The sequence below is a fragment of the Letharia lupina genome (assembly GCF_014066315.1).
Source record: "Letharia lupina isolate WasteWater1 chromosome Unknown contig_8, whole genome shotgun sequence".
In the NCBI taxonomy this organism is placed as follows: Eukaryota; Fungi; Ascomycota; class Lecanoromycetes; order Lecanorales; family Parmeliaceae; genus Letharia; species Letharia lupina.
In genome coordinates, this window is record NW_023502977.1 from 1,354,165 (window position 1) to 1,375,771 (window position 21,607).

The window sequence follows — 21,607 nt, forward strand, 5'->3', positions numbered from 1 at the left end:
GAGTAAGTTCGTTTGTTGATGTGTAAGAGATATTACGTACCGGAGGCCGCTCAAAGATGGCGGGGGCCGGGGGGGGGGGGGTTTTGATTGGCCATGGCGTCAGAGGCTCCCCGCTGCGCCTCTGGGCCCCCACTCAAAGCCCCCGAAGTCGGAGAGTTTCGGGTCCCAACCGGGGGCCAGTCTCAACCGAGGGAGGGGCTGCGCCGATCTTTTTCAAGAGCCTCAAGTAGGCTGTGCTTGTGAGCTTGTGAAACAGCCTGATAGCCTGTTGTTCCTTCTCTCTACTACCACACTCCCTACGAAGAGTCTGTAAGCGGACAGGCTCTGCGGGCAATCGGTCGAGGAACGGGGGGGCGCTCCGGTGAAGAGCAAGATGGGTGTTTGATCAGTATCGTACGATAAAGGTGATTAGGTGATATCGCGGGATAGAAGCTGCTAGGACTGAGACGCGGAAACGTTGTCCTAGAATACTGATATAAGGTACGTGGTAAGCAATCAACTTCGATCATCATTCTTCATCATCACTCTCTCCGCGAATAGTCTACCTATAAGCTGACAGGCAAAACGGATGTCTGGTTAGTATGGTGGCATGGCAGCTGCCAAATCTTTGACGCCAAAACGTCGTCCAGGGTGACTGGTACAAGCTAACTGATTGATAAGTAATCAATCCTGTCTCTCAGGCAAAGCCTTCCCTGTGAAGGTAAACTATAACACCATTGTACATAGCCTAGACGAAGTTGCGATCGGAAGAGAAGGTGTAGAGGAGGATTTTAAGCCATTACGATACGTCGTACTCTATACCCTTCCCCCCCCCTCTCTCTCTCTCACTCAGTTTTCAGGCTCCGATGTTGCTTTGCTTGCGGGGTTTGCCATATTCTAGTCTCTGCCGCGTTGTTCAATCTCGTTATAGTATTCAGCGCTCGCAAAGATGTTTCCCGGATTCGAGTATCTATCCCGTCCGTGATCGCATTCATTAACCTAGACATTGACAAACCCTGTAGACGTTGTCTGCATTTTAATCCCTGAATGAATGGCAGGGCGAATTCACATACACTCTTACCCAGTTCGCAACATGACCGCAAAATAACCGCAAAATGACCGCGGTCACTTTCGAACGGTCCCGCACTTCTATCACTTCACGCTTTACAACACGGTTTTGACAAGTGACGTAATGACACACCTCTGGTATTATGACCATCAGAATGCAAGTGAACACCATCCTTTTCTCTTTCGAGAATCACTGCATGAAGTTTTTCCCCACGCCACGATCCCTGGCATGTCCTAATCAACAAACAGCTGGTACTTGGCATTCACGCCTTCCTGATGAAGCCTACTAGTACATCTTATTCTCTGTGCCAATCCCATCAACGCTGTCTTAGTGTTGGCCTTGGTGGCCTCGTCTTGCTAGATCCTAGCGTCCATTGAAGATCCGTGCTTTGATAATGGTAAGAGGCTCCGTAGATCTGCTGTTCGCCGTCAAACGATTTTCCTTGAGTAGATGCTAACAAACAGCTCGTCCAGTCTTCTCATCAAATCACCATGCCAGTCTCGCAGGATCCTTCCTTCGTCACCCTGCCGCAAGAACTCCGAGACATGATATACGACCTCTGTCTCGTATACCCCGTAGAGCTCGCAGTCCTTCCCTCGCGTCGGGACAGAGACGACATCGCTACAGGCAGCGCTCTCAGATGGCCGTCTGCTCCCTTACTCGCAGTCAGTTCGATGATTCGAGCCGAGGCGGCCCACGCTTTCTATGGCAAGAATAGATGGATGCTATCTTGCAGAATACTAACTGACGAGGAGCCGGAGATTCCGCTACCGGCCCTGTTCTGGTCTCACGTGCGCCACGTGTCGGTTAGGTTCGACTGCGACGTGGTCGATCCAACAGAGATGGGGAGGATATCTCGAGACCTGTTCACGGGCCAGAACGCCTCTCTCACGGATGCTGCGCGCGCCACGGCAATCCATGAAGAGCGCAAGAAACACCTCGTGGAGGTTTGGGTGAAGATGTGCTGTGCTCTTGACATTTGGAACTTACAGCTCGTGTCGCTGCAGATGGACTTTACGCATTGTTATTGTCCCAGCGGATGCTGTCGGATGATCTCGGATGCTAACGTGGAAGCACTTAGTTGGATTCGCCCTTCGGAGCCTCCAGAAAAGACCGTATCGATTGCAACAGGCTTGATCAGTGAGGCGGAGCAGGCTCATATGCATCTGATGGGTCGAAAGTGCAAAAAGTGCGTCGATACTCCCTGGAAAGGCCGGATGACGCTCGAAAAGTTGTATTGCAGCCAATTTGCAGGGACCCCTTACGGTCACTTTTGGGAGTGAGAGGGAGGACTTAGCCCGAGGGACGGGGATGGGTCGTGGCTAGGAAAAGCACAACGCTTGGTGTGCCATGTTGCACCTGAAACGTTAGTGCACCTGATTCCAATGCGTTCTAGCGACTTAGCACGGCATGGGCATTGATTCCTGGATGCGGGCGCTGAAGTTGGACACACGGGTCACGCGAATTTTCATAGCAAACACCCAAAGCCGGCAACTGATTAATCCTCCCCCGCAGCGGCTCCGGGACCTCGAGACATCCTCCTCTGCTTGTTGTAATCTGAGTGCTTTTCAGCATCAATAATCAGATGTTATCCACCCTTGAATTCTTCTCATTAATTCCGCCCATTCTATATTCTATGTTTGTGAAGCAGGGCCTGGAATTCAAGAGAAGCGTAGGAAACAGAAATTACTTAGGTGCTTCCGGCCATGATCGGAAGATGAAGCGTAGATTGTCTGGAGCTTGATCGGGCCACTCCTTCTGGATCAAGTCCATCATTGAATCGTAAAGAAGCCGATATGCGTCTGGTCGAAAATGCAGCCCTGTGTCGATCTTAGCCATCCCAGCTTTCAAGATCTTCGCAGTACCAATAACTCACCGTCACTCAGCAGCTTCTCCAGAACTTCACTCCTCGCCACCTTCTTCGAGCCTACCAGTGGTTTGCCCCCTTTCCATCCAGCCTTTGCCATGAAGATGGACCAAACGTCAAGCACGGCAACTCCAACCTCTGCTCCGACTTGACGACAAGCATCTGCGTACTCCTTTGTGTGCTCTGCGGACCTTAGTGGATCCTTGTATCCCCGGGCTCGCTCGGATGTTTCCATCTGATACTCGTTGACAGGGGGAGGCGTGAGAAGGATCAGTCGAGGTTTCTGTGCAACGACGCTTGAATGCTCAAGGATATCTCTCAGATTCTTCTTGTATTCGTTGAGCGGTATCTGCTGACCTGTCGCACTCCCTGGTAGGCACGCGTCATTGGCGCCGAAGAAGACGGCCTTATCCAATAGGAAATAAGCTAGATGTATTTCAAGAATGCTCTTTCGGGCGTACCATGAACCTAAGACGTGCTTGCTCTGGCTTGGGCATGAAGCCGGGTAAGGCTAGTATTGCATTGGCCGTATTGTACCCCTAGTCTCTCAGCTTCGCTCGACTGCTATGCATAGAGATAGGTGGCCTACAGAAAAGCCCCTGTTGATAACATCCAGCCGTCTAATGAAAGCTAACAGGCGCGATTGACAGTTAGAATTCGGTTAACTACACAGGCATTGGTGCAAGACTCGTGTGGGGCTTCTGATGTGAAAATCGGAAGAGTCTAGTCATACCATCTTGCAACGCTGGACAAAATGCAAAGCCAGCTGCTTGACTACACGACTGCTGGATCAAGCTGTCGCCAAACAGCAGGAACTGGTCGTATGGGCCTTGCGTGGGAACCTATACCTTTGTCAGTATTGTCGGATGGGAAAAGGACAACGCTTCAGTACAAGCATCTTGTAGCTCGACGGTCTTTTGACTATTCTGAGTGGGATGGAACCAGTAGATACCCTTTCTGGAAAAACTAGTATTGCCTTGCGAACTAAAGAATCAGGCTTTGGGGCTCGTTTCCATCCAGTAGGAATACTTTTTCACTCAGACATGTATGGGGTGTTATTAAAATAGTAGTCGCAGAGAATATGGAGGAAAATGTGTTCGATTTATCAAGATTGTGTACTTACTGACGCATCTGGGTTAGCTCGGAGTGGTCGAATCAATACAGCTAGGAACATCGACGCGTCGCAAACATCGTCACTTTTCAGCATCCCTTCAAACCACCTCACACTCCGAAAAGAAACAGCGCATAATTGAAGAAGTACGTGTGCAATGCCTCGTCCAAAGCGCTCCAAGGTCGCGCCATCAGCCCCTATCACTTTTCCTCACCTCGCCAAACCAGCAATAGCATCCGCAGCACAGAAGCAACAACTCATGTTCTCTCCAGCATCGTCAGGACGCGTCACTACTACCAGCGATGATAGCGATGGTTTGGTGGTTTCGAAAAAGACAGAGGCGCGTAGAAGGGGTACTAAAGCGCAGGAATATACGATGAGTGGGGCATTGGCTCCAGAGGATATAGGACCGACTCGCCTTAAGCCGCCATCAAACCAGACAAGAGCTGCGATCTCGAAAATTGCTAGGGAGGCCGATTATGCAACAACGGTGGCCGAGGGGAAGGCAAGGCAGGGTGTAGCACAAGCGGAGGCCGCAACTGAACCTGACCAAATTCCATCCTCGATACCTACGGAGCCCGTTCCAGTGTCAAAGCCATCTTTAAACCGCCTGGGAAACTCGTCGGCCACCAAGAGCACTCAGATGGGCTTGGGATCGAGGATTGGCGAAACGCCCCGCCCACAACCATCAATGCTAGGTGCTACGTTCAAAAAGAGAGCCAGACAACCTAGCCTGCTCCAAATGCTACAAACACAGAACGACCCGAGCGACGACTTGGATGACGATGCATTGGATGACTTTCGCCCAGACGATGAGTCAACTCCGATGATCAAGTCGATGTTACAGACAGATGCCCAGCACACGTCCTCATCTTCACGTCAAACCCCGGGGTCACGCAAGCGCAAATTGGCAACCCCAGAGATTCAAGTCCCAGCATCACAATCACTCGACCCTCCATCCTCGCCTCCTTCGGTCCTACCTCAAGAGGAAGAAGATCTGTACGGGTTACCAGCTGAAGAAGGGAGACCAGAACCAACACTTCCACGACAACGCCCTATTCAAACACCGCAACGGCAGATAGACAGCGACACTCTTGCGCCACCTCGGAGTAGCAGTCCGGTGAAACCCAAGGCACGCGAGACCCGAAGTAAAAATACCGAAGTCGCTACGCGCCCTCAGCAATCCAGGCGCAAGCAACTTTCTCCAGCGCCCTCGCCACTCTCATCTGCTTCTACAAATATATCACCAATCAAGCCAGTCCCCTTAAAACCGCTCACGACAGCCACACTCCAAAATCTGCTCCCGCGGCGGCGAGCTCGCCCAAAACCTAGAGGCGAATACGACATCCCCAGCAGCAGCGATGTCGAGCTTGACAACACCGGTCTTGGTGAGGATGAAGATGAGCTTAGTTTTCATGCTACAACGAAGGCGCGACGGAAGAAGCCTTTCCCCATTGTCCAGAAACGCGGAGGAAAAGCAAAAGACGTTCCGGGGAAGAGGATGTCCAAGACTTACACAAAGAAGATCACTGTGGAGTCTGACAACGAAAATGACGAAGACGACAACGACGACGGCGAGGAGGAGAACGAGAATGGTGTTTTCAGCAGAGGCAGTAGGAAGACTCCTGCGTTGGATGGCAAGGCAAAGGACGAGATGAAGAGGCTGGCGGATAAGTTTCGAGAGGTCGATCAGTATACGTTGGATTTTGAGGATATGACGGGGAACAGTAGTAGCCAGATGAAGGATGCGAGATGATACCTTCATACGAGGATGGGTATTGAAGGCGTTTTCCAATGTGCTGGCAGATTTCTGTCCATCGAGGCGTTTGCATAAGACTCGAGCGCGGCTTGGATGAGCGTCTTCTACGGACACGAAGTGCTCATGTACTGGCAAAATGCGCAGTATATCCAAGCAATTTGTAGTTGCTCAATGCTAAATGCTCTACTGCAATGAGTATACAAGCGCCTCCTTTCACTCAGATGCACGCCGAGGATAGTCCTCGAGCTGAAGGAAAACCACCTAACTAGCTTGTGCAGCATTCCCAGAACTCGCACTCGGAGTAACAGGTCTACTCTTCTCCCTCTTCGTCAAACTAACATTCTCCCTCAAAGCCACATACTCCGAGTCCGCGTACCCCAATACCCCGCCAATCTCCGTACTCCTCATCCCCTTGATCCTCATTATTTCCGCCGCCGAGTAATTCACGAGTGCCCTGCCTACCTCTATAGGCGCCGGTGCCACATCGACAGGCACGCCTCCCACATCGACACCGTTCCCATGAGCCGCCGACGACCATGCGGGCGGGTTTCGTTTCACAACGACCAGCCGTACGGCTTCCTGCTGTGCGAATTGCCCCTCGACATCCACGATGCCGGCAGGGAGGAGCCCGGCTTTGGAGGCGAGGGCGCGGTGGGCGCCTTGGTCTATGAAGAGGGTCCCGTGGGGGGCGAGGCCGTGGAGGAGCCAGAAGGAGCGGTCGCGGATAGGGAAGGGATCGGGGAGGAAGCGGGTGTGGAGCGGTGGGGTTGGAGGAGCGTCGACGTGGAGCGAGGATATCGAACTTGACAGAGGGGTGTTTTCTGCCGGGGTAGCTGGATTCGAAGGGAGTTCGGAGTGGACCTCCGCGGTCTTCTGGGCTTGGACGTGGTTGACGATGTTCACGATGTTTCCAGGATTTGAAGAGCGTGTGATGACCGTGGTGACGCCGGCGGAGGTCGCAAGACGGGCTGCGACTATTTTAGTGGACATGCCACCAGTGCCTAGAGAGGAGCCGGCGGAGGACACGTCTGCTTCGAGCGAAGATACATCTTCGACGACTTCGATTGCTTGAGCGTCTGGGTGCGTCCGAGGATTTTTGTCGTAGAGGCAGTCCACATCTGTCATGAGGAAGAGATAGTCCGCTTGCACCATGGCTGCGCTGATGGCGGAGAGGGTGTCATTGTCACCAAATTTCTCGATTTGTCGAATTTCCTAGGCACGTTCAGCAATGTTGATTCGCAAAACATTCTTTTGCTTACGTACAGAGACAGCTAGAGTATCATTCTCATTCACAATGGGAATTACCCCCATGTTTAGAAGCTCAGTGAACGTGTTTTGAGCATTCAAATATTGCGTCCGCTGCTCCCTCGTTAGCCTACCATACACCCGAATGAACTACCATATTCTACGTACATCAGCTATGTCGTTCCTCGTCAGTAAGATCTGAGCAACAGGCTGTCGCAGGTGGGCGAACAGGCTTTCCCAGAGGCTCATAAGACGACATTGCCCTACCGCTGCAAGTGCCTTATACAAACGTTAACATACTTTTTTTCCGCCAGAACCATGAAGGAGCCCTCTACCTGTATTCTGGGCAGATGCTTCGGCCTCTTCTCCACATCCATCCTTCGTAGTCCAACCGCAATGGCTCCAGAGGAGACAATGACGACTCGGTGTCCATCTTTGATGAGGGCGACGGCGGTCTCGACGATGAGGGAAAGTACAGACAGTAGGGGCTCATGAGTCTTCTCGTGGACTATTGAGCTCGAGCCTGTAAAATATCTCCGGTTAGCTTCTGTAACCCAACACGCCCCATACCTTGCATACCCAGTTTGATCACAATGGTGAGATGTTTGTGGCCCTTCATGCTTACCTGTGTAAAGTATCACCTTGCCATTGCTCAAGTGCCAAATTATGGACCAATTCCAAGCGCTCGGAGCGATCTGGTCTCACCGCTTTGACCGTCTGAGCGTTTGACACGCTGTGCACTGGAGTAAGACGAAAATATTCTCGGAGCGGAACCGGAGCGGAGATTTTGGCTTGGCGGCTTCAACAAGAACCTTTGCATGTCTTCCTCAACAACCACTTCTCGGTCCACCAATGTCTGACGGAGATCCATCTTCTCAAGCCAATGGTTCAGATAACAGCCCATCAAATTCGCGATCGAGTCCTGAAAACACAGGCTACACCTTCACCGACGACCCCTGGATACGATGGCGCAACACATTCAGGTACCTGACTGGCCGATTGACAGAAGAGGGCAACCGACAATACAAGAAGGGGCGTGATGACCGTTGTGCGGCGACTGATTGCAAGAAGTGTGAAGACCAAAGGGATTACTTGCTGCAATACAGTACTGCACCTCTACAATCCGATACTGGCGCTTGCTAAGGACTGCCAGGTCCAATAGTACGATTCATGCACCAGAAGATCAGTGATCTGGGAGGCGATTTGCACGAAGGGAATATAAAGTGCGTGAAATGTGAGGGGGCGCAAGGTGGAGGACTCCATCCGGATTATGGGATCATGCTTTGCGCGAATCGACCGGAGCCTTTGGAGGATACTTTGACTCATGGTGAGGCCCAATTCTACGAAAGTTGAAACAAAAGACTGAGGCTTGCACAGAGATGGTTCATGCCTACGACTACCTCCGATTCAAAGTCGACTTCGAAACACATGATCTACGGCACGCTGCTTGCACTGAAATCAGAGCTTCATCTCTGAGTGGCGAGTGTAGGTTTTGGAGGGAGTTCTGGCATAGGGCGCAATGGAAGGTCACATATCAGCATCAGGAGTGCGTGAGACGCCGAGCGGCGATATCAGTGTCCAAGAGACCGAATTGCAAGGACGACGTTGAGGCTGCCAAGGTGGTGAACGAGGTCTGGGACAGCTGTTTTGCGGATACGAGGCCTTTTGATGAGATATACAAGTGAAAAGATGTGGGGGGTTTGCCGGAGAGATAGATCCGGACAAACATCATACCAGCATTGTCAGAGGCGTTCACCACCATTAGAGATATCCTCAACTCCGAGCATTATGCAAAACCCTACATAACCTGTCCACGGCAACGAATGGAAATGTTCAACGCCAGTTACCTTCCGAGAAAGGTACACCGAAGCTATTCATCCAGTCCAGTCCTGTTGACTGCTTGGATGATTGCCGGTATAGCCAACTTTGTCTCCTTTGAAGCTGAGTTTCTCTGGGTTGCTCTTTCGCCTTTGATGCAATGCTTGACAATCCAGGGATGTTTCTGGACTTCAACAAGGGGAATGCGCTTCTCTGGGTCGAGGACGAGTAGCTAAACGAAGTGTCAGCTATTTATACTTTTCCCACATTGGTCAACGTGAGGCGCGGTGTAGCGTCGATTCCACGCGACTCGTCGTAGAGCGCCGCACAATTCGACCTATGTGAATTACCAGACACAGCAAGGCGGGCCCCCACTAATCTTCGCGCGGTGCAATCTGACCAGAGTGGAAGGCCAAAAGAAAAATAAAGCGTGCGCATGAGCAGAAACAGAGCTTACCCTTTCAATCAGGTCCCTTGCCTCAGGGCTCACAAATTTTGGCACCGTCATCTCCCCTCTGGCTATTCGTCTTTGTGTCATAACTGGTGTGTCTTCGAAAGGTGCCTCTCCCACTAAGAATTCATAGGTCAGGACGCCCAAACTCCATAAGTCCACCTTCTCGTTATAGAAATTCTCCTGGCTTCCTGGTTTGATCATCTCCGGTGGAAGATAGTCGAGAGTGCCACACATGGTATTTCTTCGATTATTGGGGGCATGCACACTCCATCCGAAATCTGAGATCTTGATCTCTCCATGGATTCCCACTAGAATGTTCTCTGGCTTGATGTCCCTGTGCATGACGTGCTTCTTATGCAGATACTTCAATGCTGCGGCCATTTGTGCGATGTACTGTGCTGCTTTCCACTCGGGGAATTTGTTCTCTTTTCGCAGATGCTTATACAGCTCTCCTTTGCCAGCAAATTCAAGAATGAGGAAAACTCGCTTGCTGTCGTGGAAGTGACCGTAGAAGCGGAGAATGTTGGGATGGCGCAGATTGCTGTGGATCTCTATCTCTCGTCTCACTTGCTTCTCCACCTTTCCTTGCTGCAGCTCGCTTTTGTGGAGGACCTTCAGCGCGCACACGAAGCCAGTCGATCGCTCTTTGGCCAGATATACCCGCCCAAATTTGCCCTTGCCTAGGGGCTTTCCAATCTCGAACATCCCAAGGTGGAATTTTTTCGGTTGCGGTTGCTCATATATTGGTGGATTAGACAATCGTTGTATGGCGCTTTCATCTGAGGGTCGTGCGGATGAGGAAGAGCTGGCGCCCTTTCGAGGTGGTGAAGAAGGAGCAGGAATGGTGGAGCCGCGCCAGTGGGCAGCTTGTGAGGCAACATTGACCGTGGTAATTGTTGCTGCTTTTGTATTGGCATCATTGTTGTTTTGAAGCGCAATCTTGAGGAGATTCGAGCGATTTGGATTGGAGGTCAGTTGGGTGGTGGAGCCGAGTCCAGATATTGACATTGCCGACGAGAAAGATCCCTAGGACTCGATGAGTAAAGCGATCAATAGCGGGACGAATTTGTTCTCTACCTTTGATTTGTGGAAGGTACCGCCTCCGTTGACTGGCTCATTCTCGTCCGTGACTGACAGTTGCTCAAAGCGAGACTCAATCGCTCTAATTGCCATCTTAAGAGGACGACTTGATAGAACTTAGAAAAAGATTAGACCAGTCAAAAAGGCGAGTAACTCGAGACTCTGTCGTGAGGGCGTTCACTCGTTACTTGTAGATGGTGAGCTCCAGCTTTTGTTTATTAGCGGCCGACCGGTTGGTTGGCGGAGTTACCAGCGGCCAGCCCTAGCTTAAATTCGCGGGGCAAAACTCTTGTCGTCTTACTCGATGGGCCTTCACTTAGTTTCAGATGAGGATGAATCTGTTAGGTTGAAGCCTGGACCTGCCATGGCAGACAACGGGCGGATTGAGCCAAGCTCGCATTACCCATCAGCAGCCGACGCAGGCAACTCAATCACTCAGCATGGCTTTAAAATCACTACGCGAAAGCTGCCAATACTTAAAGCTGAGCCTATCGAACAGATGACGAAGAGACTGGGGATTGCACCTCCCGAAATGATCTTCGGTGACAACCTGGTTTCCATCGACCACGAAAGTGGATGGGGACTCCAATTCAACACCTATGATGCGCTGGATCAAGTTGATAAGACAGGAGGGTCAATGCTTCAAGTCGCACATTCGAGGGAATGGCAGAGTACTCGGTATGCCAGGGCATATACTGTTGGCGTGTCGAGGCATGCTGAGGCGAGATAGGGAAAAGAAGCACGAGGGTATCACGGAGGTGGTCAAGCCATTCGACTGGTCATATAGCACCGACTACAAGGGCACTTTGCGTTCACAGTCACCGCTCTTTGAGATTACAACGACACCAATACCACTGGAGCTACTCAAACGCCCTGACCCGATCCTCTTTTTCGATGAGATCATTCTCTACGAAGACGAGATGGCAGACAATGGCATCACGATGTACTCGTGCAAGATCAGGGTCATGCCAGCGCGGTTGCTCCTTCTCTGTCGCTTCTTTATGCGTCTAGACAACGTAGTGCTCAGGATCAGGGACACCAGAGTATATGTCGACTTTGGGACGGGAGAGGTGATCAGGGAATATGTTGCGAAAGAGGAGAAGTACGAGGTGGTTAGGCAGGTGAGGAGCACTGCAGAAACGTTCCATTCGCGCGTCCACTACTAATCTTTGCTTTCCAGAAACTTGCATCGAGAGGCCAAGATGTGCCAGCGCAGCTACGAGATCCAAACAACATAAATGATCTGCTACCCATTGTGGATAAATCACTCGAGCGCCTGGTAATCAGGTAGCTATAGGATACGCATGCATTTGCCAGGAATCTGAAGCGTTCAGCGGTCACAGCATTTGCAAGGCGTCCTTTTGAATTGCATGATACCATCAGTTCCAATGAAATATCTTCCGAACTTCAATTCATGGTCTATTCTTGCTGTAGAATGATTCTTTGCCCATGTGCAACCGCGTCTCGAGGCGCGTCGGCAAACCTGCTCCGATCTGAACGTGCAAAGTCATGACGGCAACCACTCGAGCAACTTAGATGAATATACCTTCAATCAAGTCTTGTAGCGACTCAATCACCTCACTTCCTGCAGTCAAAATCTTAAATTGCCCAAATGGCTCCAAGTTCTGTTTGTGTAGCATGCCGCCAAGTACTCCAACAATCTCGTCAGCTTGGACGCTCACGGGACATCTATGGAGCACGCGCCGCATACTCTTCAATACACAATACTCCTAGACTATTCTCGACAAGCCGCCTCCTGTCAGTACCGCAGGCCACCCCTAAGCCGTATCAGCCAAAACCTCCTCCCACGAATCCGGGGTCCCGAGAGGACCCAAACGGCGTTCCCTCTGAAGGAAAAGAACTTGGCTCGCCCTCCCCCGCCGCACCTAGTCTCTCAATTGCAGAGGAGCTTCACAAGCGAGTCTCTTCCGTAACAGAGACATACGTTGCTTATGGTGTTTGTGAGAATCTGGTCAAGGAATGTGCTCGACAAGCAGACTACGCGATTCCGCAAGCACATGAAAAGAACGTCGAGGTACCCAAGACTAAGGATGGAGAGGACTTAGGTGTTGGCACGGGATGGTGGTTCGAGAGTGAGCGAATCTCGCGGTCTTGCGACAGCTCATGACTACAATATTGACCTTTTCTCAGCCCTCGGTCTCACACCAACCTTCAATACCTGGGCCCAGATAACTTTCCTTCACATGTACCTGCTCACTTGCCGCCTACGCTGTTTCCCTCCTGCTCATGCTCCAGTATGGCACCAACATCTTCTCGACCATTTTTTTTACATCGCCGAAGACCGGATGGTCGTCACCCACAATATTGCCGCACGGTCCATACGCAATAAATACTTGAAAGACTTGTTCGTGCAATGGCGCGGACTGATGGCGGGCTATGATGAGGGACTTGTAAGGGGAGATGCGGTGCTAGCTACAGCAGTTTGGAGAAACATATTCAAGGCGGATGAAAATGTGGATTTCAGAGGGGTGGGGGAGGTGGTGAGCTACATTCGGGGAGTATTGAAAGGACTGGATGAATTGGCGGATGAGAGCATTGCAAGTGGAGAAGTAGTGTTTGGGAATCCGGAAAGCGAAAGAGATGGAGTACTTCAGAAAAGCCGGATGATGATCGACCCAGCGCGAGAGGTGAAAGAACCAGCAAAGGCAGCCCAATCATAGCCTACTGGAACAAAGATTTCACTGACTATTCAGGCTCTTCTCCCTTGGTATTCCCGTGCTTTAACAATTTCAAGTGATTGCTGCATCATGGATTCTCTACTATGATGATGTTGCTCGAAAAAGGAGGAGCCGAGAGCTGCGATATTACCGATCTTTTGCAATCACTTATTAGGACTTTCCGCTCAGTACCCGACAGCATTTGGACCCTGCGAACATCCAATGCTCGACTTCGTCTACGCTGCAGTGTAACTATCCACATTCTACCTTCATCGCCTACTTTCATGTTTGCTCCTTGCTGCACCATAGCGTTAAACCTCAACTGGCCAGACTTCTATTTGAATGCGTCTTCCTCATGCTTTAACTATGCATGTATACATGATCTCCTGCTGTTTTTTCATGCACGGCATTGTTTCCAATTTGCTTCTTCCAAGCATTGCTATTGGCGCACGCGGTTTGCTGGGTTTGAATGATCAAGTTAGATCGTCATCACAAAGCATTCCGAGGGCCCATGCAAGTCGAGTCCAGGTACGAGTCAATCTCATAATCCTCAACTCGCAAGGGACGAAGAGCATCGACTCCAGGTCGATATAGCAAAACCATATTAAACATCCATCGCAACACGCCACATCCGCAATGAGGGGAGTATCGTCAGTGGGAGAATCTAAAAGCAAGACCGACTGCGCAGAGACTCAATATGCGCCCCTGACACTTCGATCGATGCGAACATCAATCACCCAACCATCATCTGACTTACATTCGTGCCTGCATACAGTAGGACACGGACGCGTGAGGTCCACCTCGCTCGGTGGACTGTCATGTCAACCCGGAGAGCAAGTCAACCTCATCATTCAAAGCTGTCCTCCTGGCAGCTTGAATATGGAAACGATCAGATCACACAATCAAGTTCGGCCCACCAAAAGATCACAAAGAGGGCGAGAATTGACGAAGCAGCAGGCGCCGACAGGAATAGTGGATTTACCATGGGCAGTCGGCTTGCTATTTCCATTCAAGACGCGACGTCTTAAATGGCTGTGAAGAATCGTCTCCAAAAGCCAGCTAACCGTCTGTTCATTCTGACTCAGGCACCCTTCTTATGAAAGCCCAGTTTCATCTTGGTCAGGAACATCTCAGAAGCGGTAATCGGGTCTTCTCACTGTTCAGACCGAAGGGAATTGTCTTCAGATTCCAATAAGAGCCCAAATATTGGAGCTCGTCATCTTAGCTGATCTCCGACCGCCCCATAATGTTTGATGGTTCCCGTCTCAAGATGACTCGTCGACTGTGTCGCATTTCCGAGAAGCTCCGAGCATTCCCAGAATGACTTTGACGGTTTAATAAGGTCATTTACATCTCCCGAACTTGAAAAGAATCCTCCGCCTCACCTTGGAAGGCCTACTCAATTGACACGTGGTTATGGGCTCACAAGGTATTCATCTTCTGACTCATGCCCATTGTGCTCACAACTTTAAGCCATGCGCCATGAAAATCAACGACGCTTTTTTGCGTTTCTCTTCGGGCAGTTGACCTCAGGAGGGAAGCAGCTTCACAACGACAACGTGAACCTCGGTTTGATTTAACACATCAATTATTCACCTTACAGAGTGCAGCGATGGTGCAAAGGTCACGCGTGAACGTGCAGTGACCAAGATGTGTAAACACGTCGAGAGTCTGAACTTTCCTCTCATCGAAACACAATCGCGGAAATGAGCGACAATGCACTAATCGACTTGCAACATGAAGTGCAAGACTGTAACACATGCTGGCTTGGGTGGTAGAAGCGTCGAGGACGAGATCTTCCCCGTGGACCCACCAAAGGATCCCTCGGTATGTAAATTCTCCCATCAATTGACGTCGACTCGCCACCCGAGTGTCAACTCACGGTCCTCCCATTCTGTGCTTGAATTGAGTATCTGGGTCTCCAAGAAGGGTATTGGGCGGGCTGTACATCGCTTGAGGAGCGTTGAAACCACTGGTCTCGGCATGAGATAGGATGCCATTTGCGTTGATCGTCACTGTCGTTGCTTTGTTCTACTTATAGCCGTTTGGAGATATGTGCTCAACGCAGATCAGATTATAAGTCCAAAGTGTTGTGACTTGACGTAAGGTAACTCACGATCCATCACAGCCTTGCTGCGGAAAGGGGACCACACTTAGAGTACATACGACTTCCTTTATAACGCAAACGAATGGAGAGGAATTTCCGTTATTACGGATCAAGCTTACGGATTTCAATGAAACCCTCATGTAAACATCGGAGTATCGCGTTATGACCTGCAAGGGAATAGATCTCGTGGGGTTTAACCGGAAACAAGACATAAAGCATGGACAATGTATGTATGAGGTATGCATAAGTGCTAGATTGATACGTAAAACAGCGTGCATGGAGAAAGTACTTACCTATTCAGGGTGTCCTTGGCATCCATCTCATGGACAAAATTCCGTTAGTACGGTGTACCTCCTTATGGATACGACATGTTATCTATGGATCCCACGTCGTCGTCTATCATATCGTCGTGGCGTGTGAATCCCACATCAATGCAGCACTGACTAAAGCTATACCGAGCTTATTTCTTTCGGACTATATTTGTAACCGAGGCGAGGTCTTTCGGACCGCACTTGTGACCGAGCATTAGTGGTCCGGGGATTAGCTATAACGCTAGGAGCTGCTCGAGCCGATCTGCGTAAGGGCATGCTCGTGGCACTAGGAGCTGGAGGAGCTGGGTAGGCATTAGGCATGGCCCCAGGTGTAGGCATGCGCAGGGTCCCCACGCCCCTATGCACATACCCACGCGAGAACTTTGTCTGACTCGCACGATCTCGGGGTCGGTTGATGTTTAGAGGGTTTGGCGGGGTAGCTCCCGTAATAGCTCCCGAAGCCTCTAGCGCCCGGAGCTAGCTCCTGATATATCGGTAAGACCTTCTGTACGAGGTCTCTCGAATAACCTCGACATAGTTTATCCATGGAAAAAATATAATTCAGCAACAACATGCAACATGTACCTTATGCCGAGCGTTCCGGCAGTGTCTCGATATCGCTTTACCCCTCCCCCTATTCATATAGCTGCATAGTCAATTACATCATCTACTTTATCCCAATGTCAGTTTTTAGGGGGGGAAACATAGCTTAAGTAGTCCCTATACTTTCATGCAATTCTTCTACTTCGATCAACAATCTTGACCAGACACCTTACCTTTCGTATACCAACAATATCATGGCCACTGAGATACAAACAACTGCTCCGACCGGTACCGGCCAGAGCAAGGATGTCGCTGATTACATCCATGATGCTGACTTACCCGACCTGCCGCCGGCGGTACGGACGCTCTTTGAAGAGTACAGCAAAATCCCAGCTGCCGAAGTGCAACCCCACGTGCTACAATTGGTATGCCACATCTCCTTTGACTTCAAGTCTGTCACTTGGTCACTATATATCGATCCACCCTCCCCGCGTTACATGCCTTCTCCTGGTGGGTATACTGACGGTGGAAATGTATTCATAGCGTGAACGGGCCTGGCAGATCTTTCCATACCCTTGTATTGGACGCCTGCGTTTCCTAGACTTTTCGCTTTCTACCATGCCCTCGTACGACAAAATACTTTCCAGCCTTTCCAGCAAAGAAGACCCAAAGACCTTAATGGATGTTGGCTGCTGCTTTGGACAGGACCTACGGAAGCTACTCCTTGATGGCGCACCTGGATCTCAACTCGTGGGCGTAGAATTGAAGCCTGAATTCATTGACATGGGATACGATCTGTTCATGGATCGCAAGACTTACCAAGGCCGATTCGTCACGGGCGATTTCTTTGAAGACACAACTGGAAGTGCTATGAAGTCCTTGGATGGTACGATTGACATCCTGCACATTGCTTCGTTCCTGCATATTTTCGGGTGGGATGAGCAGGTCAGGGCAGCAGTGCGATTGATGGGATTCCTGAAGAATAAACCCGGAACCATCATATTAGGCAGACAGCTCGGTTCCTCAAAGCCTGGGGAATATCGCCACCCCGCTGGCGTGGTTGGAGTGACTTACTCGCACGACGAAGAGACATTCCAAAAGCTATGGACTGAAGTTGAGAAGAAGACCACGACCAAATGGAAGATAGAGGCAAACTTGAAGAAGGTGCCGACGAAGGGTTCTACGTTGGAGCTGCTCTACTTCGAGGCTACGAGGACTGAGTAATGGCGACAATCGGGAGAAATTCTTTCTGCAGAGAGGGTCTTTCTTTGAATGTATTGCAGATTTCAACCAAGTATCAGCATGCAATGACGGCTGTTCCTATTAGCTCTGCTCATAGTTCAAGTTACTCGCTAGCTGCAATCCCATATACAATGTCAAGGTCGCCAGACTTACCAACATTATCTTCCAAAACATGCACATGCTTTCTTGCAACCTCATAGGCTGAAAGCCACGTCTCAGATGCCTTTGCTATATCCAAGGCGTGGCCTGCAACCACACTTAGCTTACCCGACATGACCATTGGCTTCATGGAAAGGTCAGTCGTCGGGTAGAGCAGTGTCCCACTGTTCGAATTCCTTACCTCCGTCATGTAATAAGCACCTGTACTAGTACTCATCCGCTTCGAGTGAATCATCAACGGCCCTCACCACCAAGAATGTCGTAAGGGATGTCGTCACAAACGCCAACATCATTTGGTCGTATTCCCAGGACCAGGAAGCCATTGAGCAGACATTCGCCGAGATGCTGCCATCGACGCAGCCTAACCTACCCGGCAAACCATTCATCGAAAGCTCCACCGTCTCTCCTGATTTTACGAAGCAAATCCTCGGGGCAGGCTGCGAGTTTTGTCGGTATGCCAGGTACTATACGAGAACCCATCACCCAACTGTAAAGGCTCGTTTGCATTCAGGAAGCCGAAAAGAGCGCTGCATGGGTAGTATCTGGCGATCCAAGCCTTGCCGTCGCCGGAAACTTGTCTGTATTCCCGCCGGCCCCGCGCTCTCCGTCTCACACGCTCTGACCCATCTCGCCGGCGTGAGTTTTCGAAGCAATACTAACATAATAGATGAATGCTGTGAATCTGAATGAGACGGAATCGAATGAAGAGTCATATGCTGGTAGAGGACGAGTAGATATAGTGCTCACTGCTGATGAATGTCTTCATTCACGGTCTTCTTTGCCCCGGTCGGGCCCACTATTGAACCCACTAACTCACAGCCCCACAGTGGCGATTGAAGAATATCTACCTTCCAAAACCGTATCACTTGTCAGGAATAAAATCAATGAGTGGAGGAGCAATACATGTTCCTTCGAAACGGGCGTAACATCCATCGACCTCGCAAAGGGGGGACCCGAGCCATCGAAAAAGCGGACTCAACCCGACCGCCCAAATCCCCACCAGCGCAACATCGACACATCCAACCGCCCGATCTCTAGCCGCAGCACTCGACATCACCCTTCCCCCCCGCGTCGCCGAAGCCGTAGACACCGTCCCAACGACGTCAACCCCACCGGACCCTCCCGCCCCAGCGCGCCACCGCCTTTGGAATGAAGCGCCAACCGCCGGTGCGCGAACGCACCCGGCGCCGGAGTGCGTTTCCTCGCCTCTTTTCCACCTGCGCCCCCCCCCCGGAAAATCAAAGCCCGCATGCGGCGACTCGATCGGACCGAATGCATGCTGAACCTCGCATACTTCCTCGAGGAGTGGCCGGCGGATCGTTTGAGCGAGTGGGAGTGGGACGGGGGTGAGGTTTCATGACGTGGGGCGCATTGGACGATGATTGGGCCGGGGCACGTGGTGTGGGTGGGTGGGGCTTCGGAAGGAGGAGCTGAGGGTGGCGCTCGGGCAAGGCTGGAGGCGGGTGATGATGCCGGGGACGCGGCTTGTTTTTCGGGTTGCGGGGACGGTGAGGTGGGAGGGGTGGGGAGTGGAGTGGAGTGGAGCGTGCAGTTGGGTTGGGAGAAGGGTCATGCTTTGTCTGAGGGAGGGGAAGAACGGTACTTGTCATGGTTCCATTGGTATTGAGTGGTAGGATACGCCTTTTCTTTAGAGCTTAAATGATCTAATTGCGGACCGATAGTTTCTCACCTTCAACGCCTACCCCTTTTCATCTACAGGGAGTATCTTAAATCTTAAGACTTAGTCCCCTTCCCAAACAGGTCTTTCTCGACCAAGTTTTTGCAGATGGGATGGTAGAAGTCCTTGTTCTTCTCAAAAGTCTCCACTGCTAGAGCACGGTCAGCTTCGTTGAGTAGCCTGTACCTGTGCATCGTCGGGCGTTAGCTTCCTTCTGCACAAGAGCGTGCGTGGTCACTCACAATGGCCGCACAAATTTCATCCTGCCAACCTTGCCCAATAGTTCCGCCGTTGGTTTGAACACCGTCTCGTCCTTTGCTTTCAGTGCCGCTTGATAATACCGAGAGACAACCTCGACGTTCTGGCTTTTGGCAAAGCCATAAGTTGACCCCATCGTTTGCGAAGCTCGCTCGTCCAGAGGTTTTGCAAATGCTTGCACGGTGTCCAGGAAGACCACCACTTGATTCGCCGACCAGCCTTTGATGTCTTCCTGTCTGGGCTCAAATTTACCGGTCTCCCACTTTGAGGCGAGGTCGTAGCAAACGTCAACGAGCGAGGTGTCGAAGTTGGGTTTTGGAGGTAGTCCTGGAGTGTAGAACCACGAGTCCCAGTCTACATCGTTGAGCGCCTTGGATGCGATGGTGTCGGAGGCGAAGAAAGACAGCAGATTTGCTTTGAAGTCGTAGGAATCGAGAGACCTGCGAGCAAAGGTGGTGAAGTAATGGGGGATATATGTGTTCCATTTGTTCTTAGTCACCTGGTTCTCGAGGTAAGAGAGAAACGTGTAGCCTTTCTCGTAAGGTATACTCGAGAAAGCGTCATCAGGGTCCTTGCCCTTGAGGTCGACGACCATTTTGGTGAATTCGTGCGAATCTCCGAACTGCTTCACCGAGTCTTGAAGAGACTTCCATCCAATAATCGAGGAAAAATCTCTGTGGGGTTCGCCATGTACCGCGGCTTGTAACCTGCGCTCAAGATATGTTGTCCAGCCCTCATTGAGCCAAAAGTGTTCCCAGCTGGCGTTGGAAACCAAATTGCCGCTATATGAATGTGAGAGTTCGTGGGCAATCACGTCAACATTCTCTCGATCGCCCGATATCATTGTTGGGGTGGCATATGTGTAAACAGGATTCTCCATTCCTCCGTAAGGGAAGCTTGGCGGCAGGACAAGCACGTTATACTCCGTCCACTGATACGGAAAGACAATTTTCTGGACTCTACATCAGCACAACCCTGACGATGCGGACCGCAATACAGACTTCGACCGTCTCAATGTATCTTTCTGTAGATTCCTCAAGCTCCCATTGTGCTGCCTTCAATTCTTTCGGCCCGGTTGCAACTACGCTTCGAGGCCCGATGGGCGCTTTGGCAATATCGCCACTGGCTAAGGCGAACAAATAGCTCGGTATGGGAATGTTCTGCTCAAATGTGTAGAGCTTGGTCCCAATCGCGCTGTTGGCGCCCTTCTCAAGGTCTTTGACGCCAATAGAAAGTCCACTAGCGATGACAGGCAAAGGAGACTCGATGTTGAATTGAACAGTCCCCTTGACATCAGGCGTGTCTTGACAAGGGAATACAGACCTTGTATGAATGGCCTGACATTGAGTGAACATATAAGGGTGTTCACTTCTTGTCTGAGCCGGCGTGAGCCACTGGATCGCCGTGCACTCCTCGGTCGTCTCCGTTGACATCTCAAGTTGCACACTCTTTCCATTTTGGACGCCGTCTTCCAGACTTATCTTCAGAGCCGATCCATATGGCTCAAACCTGGGTAGCAAGTCCCACTTAGGAGTCTTTCCATCCAAGACCACGTCCTTTACGTTCAGGAAGCTAGTATCGAGCAAAATCTCCTTCGCTGCCGCATCAGTGATCGACTTGAGGGTTAGCGCAACGTTTCCACTGATGTTTCTCTTCTCAAAGTCAATATTGAAGTTGACCTCAGTATGAGTCGTGAGAAAGTTATGGTAATTTGAAAGTGTGTTTGGATCACGCGGTGGATTGACAATGGAAGTACTCATTTTCCATAGATTCCAAACTGGAACAAGTTATGTTCTTCGCAAAGTGTGAAGATGTATCTCGGCGAAGAGTTGTGCCCTGGATGGGAGCCTGGAAAGGGCAAGCACCATATACCAGGAGCTATGTCACAAGACGGAGTCTCCTATTGTGGGATGACGAGATGGTACAGTATCCATGCCATTGACTGAGAAAGTGGCCTTTGTGTGAGGTTGTAACATAATGTGCATCTCGAGATGCTTCTGTCCTAGTTTTAACCCATCCAAGGAATTTCTGTGGGAAGAGAACCGAGTGAAGAAAATAGCTACCTAATGCTAATAACGTAGAATGAAAATTTTGAAGCATCCGACCTCTTTAAAGTTGATGACTTGATATTTGATCAAGGAAATAGCTCAGACGCTTCCCAGCCCGAGCGCGGACTTGCTCCGCCCCTAGCCCGATATGGTAGGTCGAGCGTAGAGGGGCATCATATCGACTTCATGGTACCAGGCTGC

General features: G+C 50.7%; 10 protein-coding genes across 10 annotated transcripts; 6 read left to right on the plus strand and 4 right to left on the minus strand.

Annotated features, from left to right (window-relative positions):
• Positions 1-1,539: 1,539 nt before the first annotated feature.
• HO133_010216 (uncharacterized protein) lies at positions 1,540-2,185 on the plus strand (the record flags this gene model as incomplete). Its single annotated transcript, XM_037301071.1, has 2 exons — positions 1,540-1,995; positions 2,156-2,185. The coding sequence occupies 2 exons, from the start codon at positions 1,540-1,542 to the stop codon at positions 2,183-2,185; spliced, it is 486 nt and encodes a 161-aa protein (XP_037153888.1).
• Positions 2,186-2,734: 549 nt separating this feature from the next.
• HO133_010217 (uncharacterized protein) lies at positions 2,735-3,813 on the minus strand (the record flags this gene model as incomplete). The annotated part of the gene is made up of 6 exons (XM_037301072.1): positions 2,735-2,868; positions 2,925-3,321; positions 3,377-3,454; positions 3,505-3,545; positions 3,649-3,757; positions 3,808-3,813. 6 exons carry the CDS (start codon positions 3,811-3,813, stop codon positions 2,735-2,737), a joined length of 765 nt encoding a protein of 254 aa, XP_037153889.1.
• Positions 3,814-4,183: 370 nt separating this feature from the next.
• Positions 4,184-5,782, plus strand: HO133_010218 (uncharacterized protein; the record flags this gene model as incomplete). Its single annotated transcript, XM_037301073.1, has 1 exon — positions 4,184-5,782. The coding sequence occupies one exon, from the start codon at positions 4,184-4,186 to the stop codon at positions 5,780-5,782; it is 1,599 nt and encodes a 532-aa protein (XP_037153890.1).
• A 264-nt stretch (positions 5,783-6,046) lies between these two features.
• On the minus strand, positions 6,047-7,649 carry HO133_010219 (uncharacterized protein; the record flags this gene model as incomplete). Its single annotated transcript, XM_037301074.1, has 5 exons — positions 6,047-6,997; positions 7,049-7,144; positions 7,199-7,309; positions 7,366-7,553; positions 7,610-7,649. 5 exons carry the CDS (start codon positions 7,647-7,649, stop codon positions 6,047-6,049), a joined length of 1,386 nt encoding a protein of 461 aa, XP_037153891.1.
• Positions 7,650-7,882: 233 nt separating this feature from the next.
• On the plus strand, positions 7,883-8,715 carry HO133_010220 (uncharacterized protein; the record flags this gene model as incomplete). The annotated part of the gene is made up of 3 exons (XM_037301075.1): positions 7,883-8,135; positions 8,184-8,357; positions 8,408-8,715. 3 exons carry the CDS (start codon positions 7,883-7,885, stop codon positions 8,713-8,715), a joined length of 735 nt encoding a protein of 244 aa, XP_037153892.1.
• A 185-nt stretch (positions 8,716-8,900) lies between these two features.
• Positions 8,901-10,475, minus strand: HO133_010221 (uncharacterized protein; the record flags this gene model as incomplete). Its single annotated transcript, XM_037301076.1, has 3 exons — positions 8,901-9,080; positions 9,306-10,328; positions 10,380-10,475. The coding sequence occupies 3 exons, from the start codon at positions 10,473-10,475 to the stop codon at positions 8,901-8,903; spliced, it is 1,299 nt and encodes a 432-aa protein (XP_037153893.1).
• A 271-nt stretch (positions 10,476-10,746) lies between these two features.
• On the plus strand, positions 10,747-11,673 carry HO133_010222 (uncharacterized protein; the record flags this gene model as incomplete). Its single annotated transcript, XM_037301077.1, has 3 exons — positions 10,747-11,060; positions 11,113-11,503; positions 11,563-11,673. The coding sequence occupies 3 exons, from the start codon at positions 10,747-10,749 to the stop codon at positions 11,671-11,673; spliced, it is 816 nt and encodes a 271-aa protein (XP_037153894.1).
• Positions 11,674-11,994: 321 nt separating this feature from the next.
• On the plus strand, positions 11,995-13,063 carry HO133_010223 (uncharacterized protein; the record flags this gene model as incomplete). The annotated part of the gene is made up of 2 exons (XM_037301078.1): positions 11,995-12,475; positions 12,534-13,063. 2 exons carry the CDS (start codon positions 11,995-11,997, stop codon positions 13,061-13,063), a joined length of 1,011 nt encoding a protein of 336 aa, XP_037153895.1.
• A 3,212-nt stretch (positions 13,064-16,275) lies between these two features.
• HO133_010224 (uncharacterized protein) lies at positions 16,276-17,245 on the plus strand (the record flags this gene model as incomplete). Its single annotated transcript, XM_037301079.1, has 2 exons — positions 16,276-16,446; positions 16,565-17,245. 2 exons carry the CDS (start codon positions 16,276-16,278, stop codon positions 17,243-17,245), a joined length of 852 nt encoding a protein of 283 aa, XP_037153896.1.
• Positions 17,246-19,156: 1,911 nt separating this feature from the next.
• On the minus strand, positions 19,157-21,118 carry HO133_010225 (uncharacterized protein; the record flags this gene model as incomplete). Its single annotated transcript, XM_037301080.1, has 3 exons — positions 19,157-19,286; positions 19,343-20,310; positions 20,360-21,118. 3 exons carry the CDS (start codon positions 21,116-21,118, stop codon positions 19,157-19,159), a joined length of 1,857 nt encoding a protein of 618 aa, XP_037153897.1.
• Between the last annotated feature and the right edge of the window lie 489 nt (positions 21,119-21,607).